Source organism: Penicillium pulvis (genome assembly GCF_028828015.1).
Source record: "Penicillium pulvis strain IBT 33274 chromosome Unknown contig_10_segment0_segment0, whole genome shotgun sequence".
Taxonomy (NCBI): domain Eukaryota; kingdom Fungi; phylum Ascomycota; class Eurotiomycetes; order Eurotiales; family Aspergillaceae; genus Penicillium; species Penicillium pulvis.
The window spans coordinates 3,187,037-3,206,248 of NW_026643071.1; the positions used below are offsets into that span (position 1 = coordinate 3,187,037).

General features: G+C 40.5%; 5 protein-coding genes across 5 annotated transcripts; 3 read left to right on the top strand and 2 right to left on the bottom strand.

The window, feature by feature from the left end:
* Positions 1 to 6,873: 6,873 nt before the first annotated feature.
* N7503_001204 (uncharacterized protein) lies at positions 6,874 to 7,715 on the top strand (the record flags this gene model as incomplete). Its single annotated transcript, XM_057060765.1, has 3 exons — positions 6,874 to 7,242; positions 7,298 to 7,597; positions 7,683 to 7,715. 3 exons carry the CDS (start codon positions 6,874 to 6,876, stop codon positions 7,713 to 7,715), a joined length of 702 nt encoding a protein of 233 aa, XP_056927688.1.
* Positions 7,716 to 8,223: 508 nt separating this feature from the next.
* On the bottom strand, positions 8,224 to 8,676 carry N7503_001205 (4-carboxymuconolactone decarboxylase; the record flags this gene model as incomplete). The annotated part of the gene is made up of 1 exon (XM_057060766.1): positions 8,224 to 8,676. One exon carries the CDS (start codon positions 8,674 to 8,676, stop codon positions 8,224 to 8,226), a length of 453 nt encoding a protein of 150 aa, XP_056927689.1.
* A 484-nt stretch (positions 8,677 to 9,160) lies between these two features.
* N7503_001206 (uncharacterized protein) lies at positions 9,161 to 10,191 on the bottom strand (the record flags this gene model as incomplete). Its single annotated transcript, XM_057060767.1, has 2 exons — positions 9,161 to 9,925; positions 9,985 to 10,191. The coding sequence occupies 2 exons, from the start codon at positions 10,189 to 10,191 to the stop codon at positions 9,161 to 9,163; spliced, it is 972 nt and encodes a 323-aa protein (XP_056927690.1).
* Positions 10,192 to 12,537: 2,346 nt separating this feature from the next.
* Positions 12,538 to 14,271, top strand: N7503_001207 (uncharacterized protein; the record flags this gene model as incomplete). Its single annotated transcript, XM_057060768.1, has 6 exons — positions 12,538 to 12,786; positions 12,838 to 13,114; positions 13,167 to 13,257; positions 13,310 to 13,563; positions 13,607 to 13,690; positions 13,742 to 14,271. The coding sequence occupies 6 exons, from the start codon at positions 12,538 to 12,540 to the stop codon at positions 14,269 to 14,271; spliced, it is 1,485 nt and encodes a 494-aa protein (XP_056927691.1).
* Positions 14,272 to 16,992: 2,721 nt separating this feature from the next.
* N7503_001208 (uncharacterized protein) lies at positions 16,993 to 18,946 on the top strand (the record flags this gene model as incomplete). Its single annotated transcript, XM_057060769.1, has 2 exons — positions 16,993 to 18,096; positions 18,242 to 18,946. 2 exons carry the CDS (start codon positions 16,993 to 16,995, stop codon positions 18,944 to 18,946), a joined length of 1,809 nt encoding a protein of 602 aa, XP_056927692.1.
* Between the last annotated feature and the right edge of the window lie 266 nt (positions 18,947 to 19,212).

A 19,212-nucleotide genomic window follows, 5' to 3' on the forward strand; every position in this document is an offset into this window, starting at 1 on the left:
TATTAAAGGATATACTATATATTAAGGTATTACTTTACTAAGATATCGTCTATATAGTAAGCTAAACTTACTTCCAATTCTATCTTGACCTTAGTCTAAATTAACTATAGATTTTATTACTAGCTTACCCTAAATCTTTTTTAAAGAATTAATTATTAACTCTATTTTAGTTATAGTTAATTACTATACAAAAATAGCCCTATTCTTTACCGTTTCTATAATAATTAATTTAAATAAACTAGTAGAGCTATTCTATAATAAAGTAGAACTAAAATATAGAGCTCTAGATAGAATTATATCTAATCGTGGATTAGTTTTTATAAGTAATTTCTAGTCTAGCTTATATTATCTTTTATATATAAAGTAACGCCTCTTTATGGTATTCTACCCCTAAACTAATAGGTAAACTAAGAGAATAAACTAAGTTCTAGAATATTATTTATATTACTTTACTAATACTAAGCAAACTAACTAGCTAACTCTACTCTAAAGTATAGAATTTACTTATAATAGCGCTATTAATTCTATAACAAAAGTCTCACCTTTTATTACTTTAATAGGATATTAACCTAGCTTTTATATATACGCTAAGGTTAGCGCTAGAGAAAGGGAGATCCTAGAAGTTAAAGTAAGAATAATAAAAATAAGAATAATATAAGAAAAGCTTAAAAAATAATAGTAAATCGCTATTAAATCGCACTAAAAATAATATAATAAGAAATATATAGATATTACCTTTAAAAAAGGAGACCTTATTTCTCTCTTAATAAGAAATCTCTAACTAAAGGTTCTAGTAAAAAAGCTTATCCCTAAATTTATTAGCCTATTTAAAATCCTAGATTAAATTAGCTAGTAAGCCTATTAAATTACTCTACCTATAAAATATTATAAAATCTATAATATTTTCTATATTTTACTACTTAAACCATAGATAAATCAGAAGTAAGAGTAAAGTAAAACTATACTATTCCTACCTCTAGAAGATAAGGATAATTAGGAAGTAGAAGAAGTTAAAGAAAAGAAGAAGATTAATAGAGAAGATCACTTTCTATTAAAATAGAAAGGTTAGCCCTTAGAATATAATTAATAGGTAATAAGAGAAAATATTAACGCACTAGCTCTAATTAGTAAATTCAAAAAATCAAGAAAACGCGTTTAACTCTTACTTCTACTTTAAATTAACCTCACTTTTACCTTACTTTATACTTAAATTATAACCAGCTCTAATAGGAAAGTCTCTTAAATCTCTACTACTTATAATTCTATAGGATTATCTTCCTCGCGGTTTCTAGTAGCATTAACTTCACCTATACCCCAAATAGTATAGATAGCCTATTTAATCTCTTCTAAGAGCGTATACTTTACCACTAGCTAGTAGATATATCCTTTATCGCCCTCTTAAAGTCATAATAAACACTTATATTAAAGACCTATTATATTATAGCCTACTCTAGCTAGATAATATAAAGTAGTATCCTACCTATATTAGGCGAGATATTTCTAATAATTCACTTTAGTAGTCTAAAAGTAAGAGATTAGTGAATTAATACTAAAATAATAGTAAATTAATATATACTAGAATTACTATCTTTTTCGCTATCAAGTTATATATAGTATAATATATTATTAAAGAAGCTTCTAAGCTCTACCCTAGATTATAAATTACTTACTTTAACCTTAAATAAAATTTATCTTTTACCTAATCCTCCTTTAGTAGATTCTTAGCTCCTAGAGGCTCCCAGAATTTTATAGCCTATTTAATAATAAGGTTAAAATCAGCTATATCCCCTACTATTCTAGCATTAACTTACTCACACGCCTTTTTAGTAGAAGTATAATAGTCATATAATATAGTAGTTATATCTTAATATAAATAAGATATTAAGATTAGCGTATCTAGATTAGCAAAAGCTTTAATCCTAACTATAATATCTATTATAGACTTAACTAGAGTCTAAGTAAGTAACTAATCGCGAAAGTATTATATACACTATAACCGCGTTACTATAGTTACTTAAGTACGCTAAATTATAGGAACTATAATATAAATATAATATAGAGGTGAATTAAAAGTAAAGTAGTAACTAAGGGTAAACTAAAACTTTAAAGTTACTATATACTATATCAAATAAAGAAATATATATCATATATAACTAGAAGTTCTTTAATATATATTCCCTAAACTTCTATTAGTTTCTTATACTATTCTTTATCTAGAATCGAGATTAATTCTATAGAAAGAGAGAGAATAGTTATTATAAAAGAAAAGATAGATACCTATTTTTCTAAGGTAGAAATCATAGGATACTTTAGAAATCCCGAAATAGTACTAAATCACTTTTAATTTAACATCTAGATCAAGAGTAAGCTCTAGGCTTGCCTAGAGCTAGTCTATAATAAAGAGATATTTAAAGTAAGATCATTATAAACCATTCATCTAGCTCTTACTTAGCTCTTACTTCCTCTATATTAAGGAAGAAGAAGAATCTCTCTCTTTTAATTCTTCGCTTCCTTAAGAATTAGTTTTAAAACCAATATAATCTATATTGCCCTAGACCTTAAATCTATACCATATTAGTATTATTTTATATTCCTTTTAGTTCCCTTTTACTATCTTCTTACCTAGCCCTTTTATTCCTTATATTTAGCCTGATTTAGGCCTGATTTCTGCCTATCCCTACCTAATTTTATATATTTTTTGCTAAGACTTTTTTTTAATTATAGTCTGTTCTGGTCTATATATATATGGTAACCACTTTTCCTCCTATATTCTACTTTACCTATTATAATTATATATAATATAGCTTTATATAAGCTTATTATACTATATTACCCTAGATTATCCTATATTTAGGGTGGCTGGTTATAATATAGGGTAGTAATTTTTGAAGTGGTTGATCTACTATGCTAATGGGGGAGATATATATATATAGAACGTGTAGCTTACCAACTATATATCTAGGTCTTCGCCCCAACCACCCTTTATATATATAATTTAAATAAAGAATAAGCTATATTATAAGGTAATAACCTTATATATAAGCTTAAAAGCTCTATTTTAACTAGTTCAGGTAGGAGTTCTATAGAAATACATATTAATCAAACTAGTGTTCCTGATTATATAGCGCGCGGGTAAGACCACTATAGCAGTAACTAATCAGCACTATAAAACCAGACCTATATATAATATCTAACCAATCAGATTCTAGAAGGTAATATCTTCAAAAATCCTTTTATCCTAGCTCTCTCTCAGCTCTATATACCTAGTATATTAGAATTAGGGTTTCTAAACCCTCTTTAGAGCGATCCAATTACTCCTTCTAAGTCAATATTAACGTTTTACCCTACCTAGAGCACCCTACCCACCCTAAGCGACCTATCTACCCTAGGTACCCTACCTAATAGAATTCTATAGTTTTCTATACCTAAAGTAGGAAATTATGCTATATAGTCCTAATTAAACCATAATACCTTCCTAAAATAGTGGAAAACTACCCTAAATAGGTTAAAGGATACTAGACTAGCTTTAAATTAGGCAAAAAAGGGGAATTCGAAGATTTAGTCCCATATTAATCAGGTTATAGAAGTTTAGACCAGACTACTAAAAGTACGCTATATAGTATATAATATACTATTTAACTACCCTAATTAGAGTAATAGAAGCTCTTTTAATAGAACCTTAACTCTCTATCGCCATATCGAGAAATCCTATAAGTCTAGGGTGATTAACCCTAGCCAGAGTTTAATTAAGAGTAGCTTTGCCTTTACTATAATAAGCCCGCTGCCCCACTACCCCACTATCTTATATTATATATTATATATATTATATATATTATATATTATATATACTAACCCTACCTAGGTAGTTCAATCAAAGTAGTATATAACCTATTAGATATGGTTTAAGCTACTTATAAACTTCTTTACTACCTACCACCTGCCTTTTAATATCTTAAATAGTTAGTAATTTAAGGCCTTTATAGAAGGAACGGCCTAGCTTACTTTAGTCCTATCTATCCCTTCCCTTTAAACCTTATCTCATCGCCTATAAGATAAAAGCTTAAATTAATAAATAACCGCTTTAAGCACGCTTCTAGAAGGTTCTAAGCTCTTGATTACCCTAGATTACTAGATATCTCTATACTCCTAATCTTATCTAGCTATCATAGGCTATTTTCTAGACCTAGACTAATACTATAGGGAGGTCCTACTAGGGTTTAAACCCCTATATAGCACCTATTTAGGTAAGTAGTAGAAACTTAAAGTGGATTAGGGTAGGATTAGGGGCGGATTAGGGGGAATCAATCAAGATATAATCAATGTAGAATATATATATATTAATATAGAGATCTATATCGATCGTATCTTAATTAAATCCCCCTAATCCACCCCTAATCCACCCCTAATCTACTTTAAGATTCTATCTCCCTCTTTTTAGCTTCTCTATACTAAAATCTCTATATCTAGGCGCCAACCTTACTAGTATAGTGATTCTAATACTAGAGAAGTATAAAATATTAGACTAGATTATGGCTATTACCATAGATAACGCTTTAAATAATAAGACTTTGGTCTTATCTCTTTAAGACTTTCTATAAGAAGCTTATCTAGCGACCTTAATTACTTAAGTCCCTTATATGGTATATATAATCTAGCTATCCTTAAAGTAGCTATATAGGATGATTAGGGTTAACCCTAAAAATAATAATATAGAGCTAGTTTGGTCTAAAGATCTCTAAAAGTATAGGGAAATCAGCTAAATAACTAGTATAGTTTATACGCTCTAGAAAGTCTAGAATCTAGCGGTCTATATTAATATAAGCCTATAAAGATAGGATGATTTCTAGATAGAATAGGTAAAAGATAGGATAAAAGACCTACTTTACCCTATCTAGGACATTCAGACTTAATAGAACTCGACCTTTTTAATACTAGAAAGAGCTATTTAGATTAGACTAGCTCTAGATAGCTATTATAAGCTATTCTAGGGTAAAATATATATAAGATCAGATAAATAGCGTTAAATCACCTATCTTTTATATATTATAAAGCCTTTCTTTATCTTTACTACTATATTATATAAGATAAAGGATATTACTATATATAGTATGTTTAATATCTATAATACTTTATTCTAGTATATTAAGTCTTCTATTACTAAGCTTTAGTAAAAGAAGGTATATTTAACCTATATAAGCTTATATAACCCTATATAACCCTATACTAACTATATAACTCTAGCTTTTATAGAAACAAGATATACTTTTAGCTCTATAAGTAGCTAAATCTAAGCTTCAAGAGTATTACTCTCAGACTATAGACCTAGCCCTAGGTAGTATATATATATATAGAACGATCCTTACCCTATAGTATAAGCTTTAATTCTTTTAATCTAAAGAGTGGGAAGATGAGACGATTAATTATACCAAGGTCTATAGATTAAGCTTATAGGATCTGATTAGATCTTATTAATAAGATAACCCAATCTCGAGTCCCTAAGCCTAGAGATATATAGCTATAGAGCTAGCGGTCTAGTCTATAATACCTCTAAAAGCTAGTATATTACCTATATAAGTAGATAAGCTAGGAGATTACCTTCAAGCTAGTACGTTAAGTCTATATCTATATATCTATATATATAGACTCTATATCTATAGCCTAACCTAACCACCCTTTACTAACCTAACTAGGGCTAATTAACGAGGAACCCTATATCTTCTAGTAGAATAATTAGACTAAATACCCTACCCTAGCTTAGATAGCTCGAGATCTCTTCTCTATTCTAGTAATTAGTGCTAGTGTAGAGCGCCTATTTAATATAGCACGTGATATATGCTACTACTAGCGTGGTAGGCTAAGCACTTCTACTATAAAAGACCTTATAGTATATAATCGCACTATAAAGTTTAATATAGATATAAAAGAGCTAACTTAGCTAGTAAAGAATCTTAAGATTAAAGAGGAGGTAGGATTAAAGGACTTAGAGACTTAAGTAATACTTAAGGATATTAGTGATATCGAGGACCTAGACCTCGATAGCTTAGATAAGGAAGAGTAGCTAGTCCTAATTCGATAGCCTATAAAGAGAATAAGGGAGGTTTCGTCTAAAGAATCTTTAGATAAAAGGTTAGATGATAGAGAATTGCCTTTAATTAGGGTTTCTAGAAGAGCTAGAGCTACTAGGTAGAGATAGGATAAAGTAGAATATACGTATCACTAATTGATAAGATCAATTATGCGTGCTTTATTTGATTATAGGTGCTAGGGCGTTAGGGTGGCTTATAGGTCTTGCTTTTGTATATAAAAATCATAAAAAAAATTGAAAAAATAGGGTAGAACCATAGAGTTCATACCTTTAAAAGCTGACTTTATGTTATCTATATGTAATATATGAGGTATTTAAAGTGGTATTTTACCCCTCTAAAACTAATATTTCTGCATACTTTATGAAAATTATACATAATTTTGGACCCATAAAAAATGGGCTCAAATGGGGGCCCATATGGGCCCGGGCCCATTTCAAAGGCAAATGGGCCCCCATTTTTGGGCCCAACCCAACCTAGCCCATCGGGCCTAACCCATTTGCCGAAGCCTAGGGCCACCTGCTTACCTGGCCACCTACATACTCCAATTTATGCTCGAGAAGCTTCCCCAATTTCCCCGATGTTCAACGTCCCAGGTTCCCCAAATTCCCTCCACAAGGTACATTGTGTGGAGGAACTGGTGTCGATAGTCGAAGCAAAGTCTTGGAAATATAGAATCTGTATCCTCTTAAAGCTTACTATTCCTTCTGCACCTTTCAACTTTTATATAGCGAGTAGAATCATCACCTTATTCACTGAATATCACCAAACCACGTCTTCCGAAATCAATATGCCTTCAGCCAGCACGAATAAGAGTCTTCCTTTACCAAGGCCAGATCAGGTTTATGTTACAATCTCAGCATTAGATGGAGGACACTTGACCCTGCCAGAGCAATTGTTTGTCACCGATGCCGACCCCAACAGAAGGGTCACCGTGCCGTCTCTGTCGTTTCTTATCCGACATCCATCAAGAGGCTCTGAACCTTCGACAAGACTGCTATTTGATCTCGGAATGAAGCGAAATCCAGAAGAATTTCCGCCACTCATGCAAACCCATATTCGCAATCGACAACCGACCATACTTTATCCTGATGTGGGCGATTCTTTGCGTGCTGGAGGCTTGGATCCGGCCGAGATTGAGATGGTAATTCTAAGTCATGTAAGAATTTCCCAGGCTCTCATTGATAAAAGTCATCTGACGAACTTGCCACTAGGTGCATTGGGATCATGTCGGTACACCGGTAGACTTCAGTAAAGCCCAATTCCTGGTCGGTGCTGGGACCTTGCACCTCTTGCGCCATGGTGCAGGACCCCATTATCCAGCCGAGATTTTTATTCCTGACCTCTTGCCCGAGGAACGAACTCAAGAATTCCCCCCAGCAAATACACCAGCCGCAGACCCCGAGTTGGGGGAGGTTATTCCTGACTGTGTTCATGCCGCCCAGCAGTCTTCACATACATGGCAGCCTCTCGGTCCTTTTGCGTCTGCAATTGACCTCTTCGCGGACGGAAGCGTATACGTTGTCGATAGCCCAGGTCATATGATTGGACACATAAAACTTTTGGCGCGAGTGTCAGAGACTGACTGGGTTTACCTAGGCGGCGACTGTTGTCATGATTCTCGCATCCTAAACAGGGTAAAGGATATTGCGTTGTATGATGATGTGCATGGCGGGAAGAGGAGCGTACATGTCCACACCGCCGAAGCAAGGGAAACTCTGAGAAGGGTTCAGAGATTGGTGGATGGCATAAATCAGACTGCGACAGAGTCAGGAACCAATGAAAGGGTAGAAGTAGTCATAGCACATGATGGCGAGTGGCGTGAAAAGAACCGTTCAAGATTCTTTCCTGGGTCTCTATGAGCTTCCAAGTTGTCTACACTTCTGAGATTCCCTTCCATATTTAAAGTCAGCTGCATATGTTGAGTCATTTAAATATATGTAACTGCCAAGAGACTGAGAAATATTTGCTGACTATTGATGCTTTCTCAAAACCCTCAAATAACATGCTCTTCTCTGGATTTATAAGGAAGCTTGGAAAGAAAGAAGTGGTTGCGCTGGGTACGCATACTTTCTTGCATGTACAAAGAGCCTGGTGTCTATTTTCCGATTCCACTATCTGAGCCCCACAAGTATCTCTTTCATGCTTTGCTCGACTTTGCCCCTAGTTCACGCGGCTTTTCTCCATTTTCAGCCATTTCATTGAGTGTCTTCTCGGCAATTTTCATAGCGTCAACCCCAGCCGGAACGCCGCAATAAGTTGTTGCGTGTATGATGGCCTCCCTAATCTCAAGTTCACTCAGGCCATTGTTTCGCGCACCGCGAACGTGGACAGCAAGCTCTGGAGCACGATTAAGAGCCATTAGCATGCCAATATTGAGCAGGCTGCGATCCCTTCGGGCAAGGCCCGGCCTGGTCCACGCATATCCCCAGCACCATTCGGTGACGAGCTCCTGGCCGGCTCTTGAGAATTCAGTTGATCCGTTCTTGAGAGCTCTGTTGACATATGTATCCCCGACAACAGCGCGGCGAACTTTCAGGCCTTCTTCAAAAAGCTGGTTGTGAAGATCGTCGAACTTTGGATCTGTTGACATATTGGAGGAAACGTAGTTGAGGTTGGATTGTAATTTAACTGTTATTTGAATGTTTTGGAAGAGTCAAACAGACATATGAAGTTGTAGTCACTTGAGTACTAAATATCTGAAAGGTGATTGATGGTCCATAGTGCATCCGATGTTTTCGGGGTAAATAGATGCCCTCAACCCCGCAACTGCTGGCTTTCTCCGATTTTTGGGGGAACGGGGAAACAACACTTTTCATGCCTTACCCCACTATCACCCGCATTGAAAATTCTCCGAAAGCGAGTTGTATGTTACTTTAATTTTAATTTTACCTTTTCAAGAACCCTCAGACTCAGATATTCCATACCTATCCTGATTTGTCCAAAATCAGCCGATAATTTGTTTAGTTCGTATATTACAAGTCAAATCACTACGATATATAAGTAAGCAAAGCATATACATAAATTTATATCTAATTCAATTTAAACTGTAAATATGAAAAGCAGCGTTGTCAGGTTTAGCTCGACTTTGGGTGATCGGTTTTCCACTCTTCATTGCCACCCAAATACCGAAAAACAACTCGAGAATCTAAGTCTTTGCACCTTGAATCCGCGCAGACACCTTCATAAGTTTCCAAGGCTATACTTCCTAGGACGTTCTTTGAACTCACTCCGTGAGCCATTTCCAGTGCCAGTGAGATATCCTTCCGCATCAACTGCACTTTAAAGCCGTTCTTATATCCATTCGAAGATGGAGCCTCGGGAGAAACTCCAGGAACTGGACAGAATTTATCGCAAATCGTGTTCTGTGCTGTCCCAGCAGCGTAGACTTTGGCAAGAACACGAGGATCTAGTCCGGACCGCATTCCCATGTCCATGGCCTCCGAACATGCAATGGCGATGATACCCGATAAATAGTTGTTAGACAGCTTCGCCGCAAGACCAAAAGACGGACCGCCACACGGAATGACTTTGCTTCCCATTAGGGACAATAGCTCGGATAGTCTCTGGATTTCACCCGGATCGTCTTCTGCGCAGCCCAGAAAAAAAGCCACGGTTCCCTTCTTGGCTCCAATAACCCCCCCGCTAACGGGCGCATCATAGAGCTTAGTAGATGGGGATACTTTCTGAATGTGCTCTTTGATCTCAAGAAAGCTAGCGGTATCGATAGTTGAGCAATCGATGAGTAATTTCGCTCCGATCTCTCCAGAACATACTCCATCTGGTCCCAGATAAACCGTCCTGACGTGCTGCCCTTCTGGAAGCATAGTAATTATTATATCCTGCTCATGAATATTAGGATTTGCGAGATTCTGGAAGGGAGAGGGTTTGAACAACATACAGATTTAACCGCCAATTCTTTCGGACTGGAAGCTTGCACCGCGCTAAGAGGGTGTTTGGTACAGAATTCCTCAAGGAGGGCTGGTAAAATATCGAAAACGTGCAACTTAGTGCTTGTCGGGAGTTTTTCTGCCAAGTTCGTTGCCATCCACATTCCCATGGCCCCGAGGCCGATGAATCCAATCGAGCTTGGCGGAAAAACGGTCATTTTGCAAAAGTAGCGTGTGCTCACTGAGCGGGACCAACGATTTGGCTTTAGATTATGTCCATGCAGGTTATAATTTATTTCAAATCCAAACGCTCTATCAAGTGGGGAAGCCTAACGAGGTAGTGCAATAGATACGCAGTACTCAGCTTCCCCAATATTGGGGAAAAATGGTCTATCATTGTCCGCCAGGATGCCCGAAGTTTGTTCTCCAACCAAGTCGAACAGGGTATGGTACTGGTAAGTTCGTATTAATTGATGTAGAGGTTGGTAGCTATCTAGTAAAAAATATCTTCACTTCCCTTTATTGCCGATAAAACATGCAGTCATTATCCAGCTCGGAGGTTTCAGTGCAAGTCAGCGCTCTACAAGCTGGACATCTTACATTGCCAGAGCGTTTTTTCGTTTATCCTGCATCCGCCGTGGCGAAACAGACGGTACCCTCCCTTTCATTTCTGATCGAACATGTTGAAACTGTCTCTGGGAGAATGACTCGGGTAATGTTTGACCTTGGCCTGCGGCACCCATCAAATTACCCTATCCCAATTCAAAATCATATCAAGACTCGACAGCCGCTGAGCGCTGAGCCGGATGTTGTTCAAAGTTTGGCAGCCGGGGGTTTATCCCCAGAGAATATTGACTTTGTGATATATTCGCATGTCCGTACCGTCTCAGCAATGCACCTCGCATAGAACTAGCTAATGACTGACTTCTGATTAAAAGATCCATTGGGACCACATCGGCGATCCAACTATGTTCGGCAAAAGCACTTTTGTGACAGGTCCTGGCACATCAAGTCTCTTGGATGGAAGCAATCTCGCTTTACGCGGAGGTCACTCATTCTTCGAGGTTGACTTACTTCGTCAATCACAAGCAATTGAGATTCTGCCAGACGGAAAGTTTCGATATATGAATACGATGAAGGCAGATATGCCATCGCGTGGTGAACTTCCTAATTTCAATCAGGCATGGCAGCCCCGAGGCTGCCTTCCACGGACCATGGACATTTTCCAAGACGGAAGTGTTTTACTTGTTGACGCACCTGGTCACTTGCCAGGCCATATCAACATCCTTGCACGGACTGATCAAGGCAAATATGTTTATCTAGCCGGGGATGCTTGTCATGATCGACGGATCATGACCGGGGAAAGAGACATTGGTGAATGGTATGATGAGCAAGGTCATATATGTTGTATTCATTCGAATAGACATGAGGCTGGAAGAACTATTGAGCGTATAAGGCAACTGGAGTTGGAAGGCGTTGAGATTATTTTTGCCCACGATGTTGAATGGGAACAAAACCCGGGGAACAAGAAGCGATTTTTGGGTGCTTCTTGAAAGGTATCTTGAGAGTGAGCATATTCCCTCAAGTACAATGATAGATAGTAGTTGTGTTTTACATTTTATCTCTCTCTCTTTATTATACATTTCATTAGCCTGATGCCTCTTAATGATATGAAAATTGATGCCAGGAGCCACGTCTCTTGATGAAGTCTGCGTTTGAGCTGCACACCCACATGCTCAATTGAGGCGTTCACTGTAATGTTGTGGCTGTAATAGGTTTCACCTTCTTTCATCAGATCTACGTGCAAGGGAACGGCACAGTTACAAGCAGAAATACTCAATATACCAGCGAACTCTATCACTTAAAATGTTTACATTTGTGTCGCCCGGTCCTCTAGAGCTTGGGCGACATGGTGTTTTACTACAGGCAAGTAGAGGTGGGTTGCTGCTATATCGACATCGTTGGAGACTAGCTGTCGCACTTGGGAACCAAGGTACTTCTTGTGTTGTAGCTAGGAGGTTGACCCTGGGGCGGATTATTAGATTCAATCCCATGCATCTCTGTTCGGTGTGCTTTGAGATGGCTCCTAGGCTCAACACCCTCCCTCCTTATTGCCACTCGCTTAAATATGAAGGGCTTCTTCAACTTATGCTGTTCAAACATATTGTAGAACTAAAATCCATACCCCAAAGTCATTAATCGAGGGGAAAGCGGGGACGTGGAAAATTGTCCGGGTCCGGGAAATCAAGCTTGATGATTGGGCAGTATTGCATTCGCACACCAAACCCTGTTACCCCCACCTCTTTGATTTGGCTGAGCGCATAGCGGTGAAATGCAACCCTTTCCCCAAATGCTATTATTGTATCTAAGGACTGGGAATGAATGAGTTGGCCTCAGCCAGTGGTGGACCTCATATTGAAGCAGGCGATGCCCCCTTACAAATAGCTAAACCGTTTTTTGTTCATCAAAGCCTCACTGGCCCTCGACTTTTCAGGTTGTTAATGTCTATTTCAGTTTATAAAAAGGCTGTCACCAAGTCTAGTTCTCATTGATACGCAGCCAGCATGTCAGAACAAGATGCCACTGAGCAACTCAAGGGGGAGTTTGCAATGGTAGAGCTTGCTGAACATGTGGAAGCCCGGGACGTGGAATTCCAAAAGCGCAATGAACGTCTCGTTCGAAAGCTAGATCTTTACATTGCACCAGTCATGATGCTTCTCATGCTAATCAGCTATTTGGATCGTGGCAACATCGGCTTCGCTGCAACCCAAGGTATGACAGATGATATTGGACTAACCGGAACGCAACTGAATGTGAGTATGGCTTATCAAAACAAAACCGAGTAAGGTCTAACGGAAAACTAGACCGCAATTTCGATTTTCTACATCTTCTATGTTCTAGCAGAGTTTCCGACTTCGCTCTTGGTGAAGCGCCTTCAGTTCAATCGCGTGATTCCAACGATAGCATTTGCATGGGGTCTTGTATGCATGTGTAATGGGTTCGTCAAAAGTTTTTCAGGGTTGGGTGTCTGCCGCTTGATTCTGGGCCTCTTGGAAGGCTGCCTCTTTCCTTCAATGACTCTTTTATTGGCCAACTGGTACTTAAGAGAGGAACTGGGCACAAGAATATGCTACCTATTTAGTGAGCAAGATTTGGCTAACCCTTGAGGTATACAGACAATGTTCGTGTACAGTTGCCTCTGCTCTTGCTGGTGCGTTTGGAGGCTTGATCGCGTTTGGCATCCTGTACATGGAAGGTATCGCCGGCTATCCTGGATGGCGCTGGTTAGTCATCTGTCCTGGATGCTTGGATAAGGGAATATATTAACGAGAACAGGCTTTACATCCTCGAAGGAATCATTACAATGGTGTTTGCCATCTGTTGTGTATTTCTTGTTCCAAAGAACTATGAAACTGCATATTTTCTGAGTCTCGACGAAAAGCAACTCATGAGATATCGCGATGAGCAGTCCCGAGCTTATAGTGGTGGACAAGGCCATTACAAACTGGCAGATGTAAAGCTTGCAGCCAAAGACATGAAGACTTGGATCCATGGGGTGACTCAAATCTGTGTGGTTACTATCTTATACGGTATGTTCGCTTAAACAATACGGATGCAGTGACTCATGGACAGTAGGATTCGGTACTTTTCTGCCGATAATATTAAAGAATGGCTTCAGTTATACAACAAAACAGGCACAGTATTTGACAATTCCAGGTAAAGCAAACCTGTATTGAAAGCAGAAAGATCTATACTAATACTGTCCAGTGAACCTCTGGGGTGCGATTGTATATGGAATCGGTGCAATTTTGTCCGATCAACACAATGCGCGTTATCTCGCCATTTCTACCACTATTCCATTCGGTATTGCTGGATATGCTATACTGCTGGTATTCAACGTTCCCGTGGGGGTCCTCTACTTCGCTATGTTCCTAGTTGCGACGCCTTGTTTCTTGGCCACTGGAAGCAACATCGCCTGGCTCTCTAGTAACTGTGCACCAGACGGGAAAAGAGCAGCCAGTCTGGGAATACTGCTCACGTTAACAAACCTTGGTGGTATCATTGCGGGTCAGATTTATCAAAGCACATCTGAACCAAGATACGTCCTCGGTCATTCGTGGAGCTTGGGATCCCTGGCTATTGCTTTCATCGGATGCAGCATTATGAGAATAATCTATCAGAGGAGAGAGAAGTCGAAAGGAGAATCAAGGGCTAAATTGGGACGTGGTGAGGAGTCTGGCGTTCCAAAACTGTGGCATCCAACTGATCGTGGGCTGGATTTTAAGTACTTGCTTTAAATGCTTCCTGTGGCGGGTGATTGAGATCGATACGGATACTTTCATTATGTAGGAAAGAAGAACACAATGTTGGCCATAATGATGATACTCTGATTTGTACAGTAGGTAGTAAAAAGCACGACGTCGAGTTCTCAACAGCATGACCAAACGTATGGTGCCATTGTTTCGTAAGGAAGGTGATAGAATTACATATGCCGTTGACAGGAAATGACCCCATGTTTCAGATCAATACCCGGGTGAGCGCCCTTGGTCGAGACTTTCATCCCTGTGGTATTGGCTATGAGTGTCAATTAAGCACGCCAGATTATGGCCAGTCAAGTACCCACAAGTGCTATCTGGTGTAATAAACCGAGGCAAGGTACCTGGACAGATAAATTTACGCAAGACGTCGTGGTAAATGCGCGACTGTCACATCGCTACCTGCTGGAATTGGCGCAGGGCTAACCATGTGCGCAGCGTTGAAGAGCTGTCGACTTTATCAAGGCGACCGAGCTGTTATTTTAAGCTACAAAGGAATTCGGCCTTCTGGAAAGAAAACGGGCCTCAAGGTTGGTGGATTTATACAGCAGTTGTGAATATTTATTATTAAGCCAGATGTTATTGCGCATGGATGACCCACAGGAGAGCTGCACTGGCAAGTCTGCGCTGCAACTTATCGTCTTCTAGTAGATTACCAAGGACTGGTACGACAACTTTCATAACCTCTTCGTCTGGGGCAAGCACGGTATTAATGCGTCGATCGCAACCTAGAAAATGGCGTGGCAAACTTTTGGTGGCAACATCTGTTTCGGTGATTGAAGGAAAGGTCCTTGGACCTAATAAATTTTACGGTGTACGGGATCTTCGTAACAAATGAATAGCTTAGAATAAGCCATATTGTCTGACATGAATGTGAGTCTTGGGGTTGATAGTTGGAAGTTGACATATGAAGCTCTTAAGCCATACATAGCACGTAATCAGGCAAACCTGAAGAATTCCAAAAAGACGAAGCGAAGTATAAAAGGCCACCTAATACGCTTTCAGGATTACTTTCGTCGCCTCCACATTTTCCCAATTCCTAATAGGCTATTACTAGATGTGGAATTACTCTGATTTGTTCGGGGTGGGGTAACTCACACATCCTTCACTGCCCCACATTCGATAAACCACCACAGCGTGTTATAAGGTAACAGGGGCAGCTTCCCTGCACTATCAGAGTTCCAGAAAGCATCAAAGAAAATATTAATTAAAAGGCGGGGCAGCTTTGACTTGTAGAATTGATGAGAAGGGGCTGTTGCCTTCGAATGCGTATTTATAGCATCGGAAGCAAATTAATGGATGCATGGCTGACCGGCCGAAGCCATCGTTCTCATTCTGACTCATCAACTAAAAATGACAACACATAGACAGTAGATCTGTTGTGGATACCCGATCAGTCTAGATCTGACGTGCTATATAGGCACTTCGCATCGAGGTGTTTACCGTATCTGAAACGTGTTCGACTATAGTATATCCGGTGTTTCTTAAGATCCACTGCATTAAGCTCTCTTGACTGGACAGCTCAACAGTCTCAGAAAGAGGTTATTGTTGAATTGTCCTCCGGCTATGAGAGTCATGAAGCCAGATCAATTGTGGATTTGGTGATACTCATGAGGCTTGGTAGAGAATGCATTGAAATCAGCTCAAAATTCACCAATCCTCTTTATCGTCAATTGCAGCAAACAGAGATCCAACGAGGCGGATATTATCGGAGATAGTTGTGACAGGTGAGCGTAACTTCATCTCCACCTAGGCTAGACTACTGTATGATGAACACTTAATGGAAAGAAAAAGCAGCTACCCCCGTTAGGAAATCGCCACCTAACCCTTCCCCACATGGGAACTCCGCACTTTGCAGTACCAGCGGGCTGAGAAATTAGCTGACGTAGGCTCTTATTAATTTATCGCAGTCGCCAGCATTGCATAGCTATGTGGAATCCACATATCTCCGGGAATTTGAAGTCCTGACTTTCCATAGCTGAGGTCCAATAAAGGAGTACGTTTTACGTTAGATGTCCTCGAACAATTCAAGATGAGCTCGGATCCACCTAAATCGCCAAGAGGACTGACCTGCACCGAGCCATCCCAGACTGCCAAAAAGGCCAAAAGGTTCCTGTGTGTCTACTGTCATCGACGCTTCACTCGTTTGGAGCACCTGCAGCGACATGAGAGGACCCGTACGTAACTATTCTAAAACCAAGCGTTCTAGCTACTCAATGCGTCACAGATACTCTGGAAAAGCCATTTGGCTGTACGCAATGTCAACAGCGTTTTTCAAGAAGGTAATCAAATAAATTCGTACATGAAATCTACATTCCCTATTTACTTACCACAACTCATGAACAATCGTCCCTGACCTCTCATTAGTGACCTCTTAGTCCGTCATGGAAGGATCAGTCATTCTGTGGGAATGAATGACCTCGAAGGTGAGGCTAGTCCGAAAAGACAGCGTACAGAAAACGGCTCCTGTCACCAAGAACAGAGTTTTGAAGATGCAGGAATCGGGAATCAATTATCAATCACTAATCCAGTCGTGACGATGGAAGGGTTCGACCCCTCAGGAGTGGAAAACACCCAACATGAGCTACAAGCTTCCCCCTTGATGAATCCCCAACAGCCGTGCATGATAGAATGTTTGCAGATGTATTACAGCCTGCGGTAAACGATGGCCAACGGCAACCAGAATCCCCGGGACATTTCGAAATGCGCCTTAACCAAGGCTTTTTCAATCATTCGTTCGAGGACCTAGCGGCATTAATGGATACCAATACCCCATTGCTTGACGACTTCGACTCGTTCCTCTCGCCGTCACATATTATTCCGGTCAATCCGCCACCGCAGCTGGCGGAGCCGGAACCACCTCTTGCATTGCTCAGTCCAGGAATAGTGCCACGACCGGAAGTCGGAGAGACCATATCGCGCCTTGGTTCTCGACTGCCTTCATTACAGCCACAAGAGATGACATGGCGAGCACCAGAACCAGTCCGAACTTGCAAGCTGTTTGATAGCATAAGCTCGGAGACAAGGCAGCTTTTTATGGCCAAACTGCGTCAATTTAGTGCCGTAGTACCCGAGCTTTTTGAAATGCCGTCACGGCTAGCGCTTTCACGGTACCTCAAAGCGTATCTCAACGGCTTCCATGAACATTTGCCCTTTCTTCACGTACCCACCCTGTCGAGTGACGCATGCTGCATCGAGTTGTTACTGGCAATTGCGTCAGTTGGGGCCCAGTACTGCTTGGAATCAGAGAGGGCATTCCAGCTATTTGAGACCAGCCACGCGATTGCAAAGGAGCGTATCCAAAGGCTGGACAATTCGATGTTGCCACTAGAACCGAAGGTTCATGACCGAAGAGGCTTTGACTTTGCGCACAGTTTGAGGCGTTACGGATCATTTATGGAGGTCCCAGGTCTGGCATTACGTGATTCATTGAGTGAAAGCCAAGAGACTCTAAAGGATAGAGTACAGACTGCACAGGCACTCTTGCTCCTGATGGCTGAGGCGACATGGTCTAACCATCGGAGAACCTTACGCCAGGCTCTCGCTATCCAAAGCACACTGGCAAGCCTTATCCGAGACGATGTTTTGAAAACCATGCCAGCCCCAGATGATGTTAGTTGGGAAGAATGGGCGAAATATGAAAGCACCAAGCGAACCAAATGGATAGTATTCTGCTTTTTTAACCTGCATACTATTGTCCATAATATCCCGTCACTCATTTCAAGCTCGGAAATGGACGCTATGCTCATGCCTTGCCACTCTGCAACCTTTCGAGCCACTTGCGAGGCCAAATGGCGAGACGCACAGGTAGAAGAGACCGATACTTACTTCCAAGAGGCATTTAGTCGCCTATTCAAAGAAGGAACACAGCGCCAGGATTTTGCGCCGCTCCACTCTGGGAAATTACGTTCTAATACATGCACTTATCCAGCATATATATCTTGTTCGTCAGGTTTTGCACCCCTGTGATAATGGCAGTGCAGCCGTATTGGAGGACGATATTACTTTGATTGAGCTAGCGCTGAGGAACTGGAAATCAGCCTGGAAGCAAACTCCGGACTCAAGCCTGGATTCCTCCAACCCCGCAGGACCAGTGTCTTTCAACTCGACAGCCTTACTACGTCTTGCATATATCAGGCTCAATGCAGATATTGGTCCTGGACGGGCACTACATACTCGTGATCCGGCACAGATTGCGAATGCTTTCCTTGAAGCTCAAATAATCAAGAGAACACCCGGACTACTACGGGCTGTGCTGCATGCTGCTCATGCATTAAGCATTCCCATCAGGATTGGAGTTCACGTGGTGGCGCAGACACAGACCTTTCGGTGGTCTATCCAGCATTCTTTAGCGACGCTTGAGTGTGCATTTCTCCTCAGTAAGTGGCTCGAGGCATTATCATCACCAGTCGGAGATCAGCCTATCAGCTCTAGTGAGCACAGGATGCTTAGGCTAGTTAGGACAATGTTGGACGAGACGGATTATGCCGTCCCTTCGACACTAGCAGTCGAATCGCGACGGGGCATGAGGCTGCTTGCAGCTAATGTGCTTCGGGTATGGGCAAATGTGTTCAATGGTCCCACGCAGGTATGGGCCATTGTAAATATTATCGGATCATCCCTGGCACTTTGTGCAAACCTAGTCGAACATAGTTGACATGAATAGAAACTTACATGTTTGATTCGTAACATCATGTGCTTTTCCGAGAGAGGGCCATCTTTAGAACTATACGAATGTTTCCCTTCTCGTTTGGAAAGATTTTGCTTTACATGATCCGTCAAAGTTGTTCGTTCAACCACTTATATATTACTTGTTTATATTTGCCTCGGTAACGAGGGTCCATCCGGTACCGATATGGTAATCGTCACGGTGACATCCAAGTAGAACTTTGCTTTCATTCTGTATATTGCTTGGCGGGTATC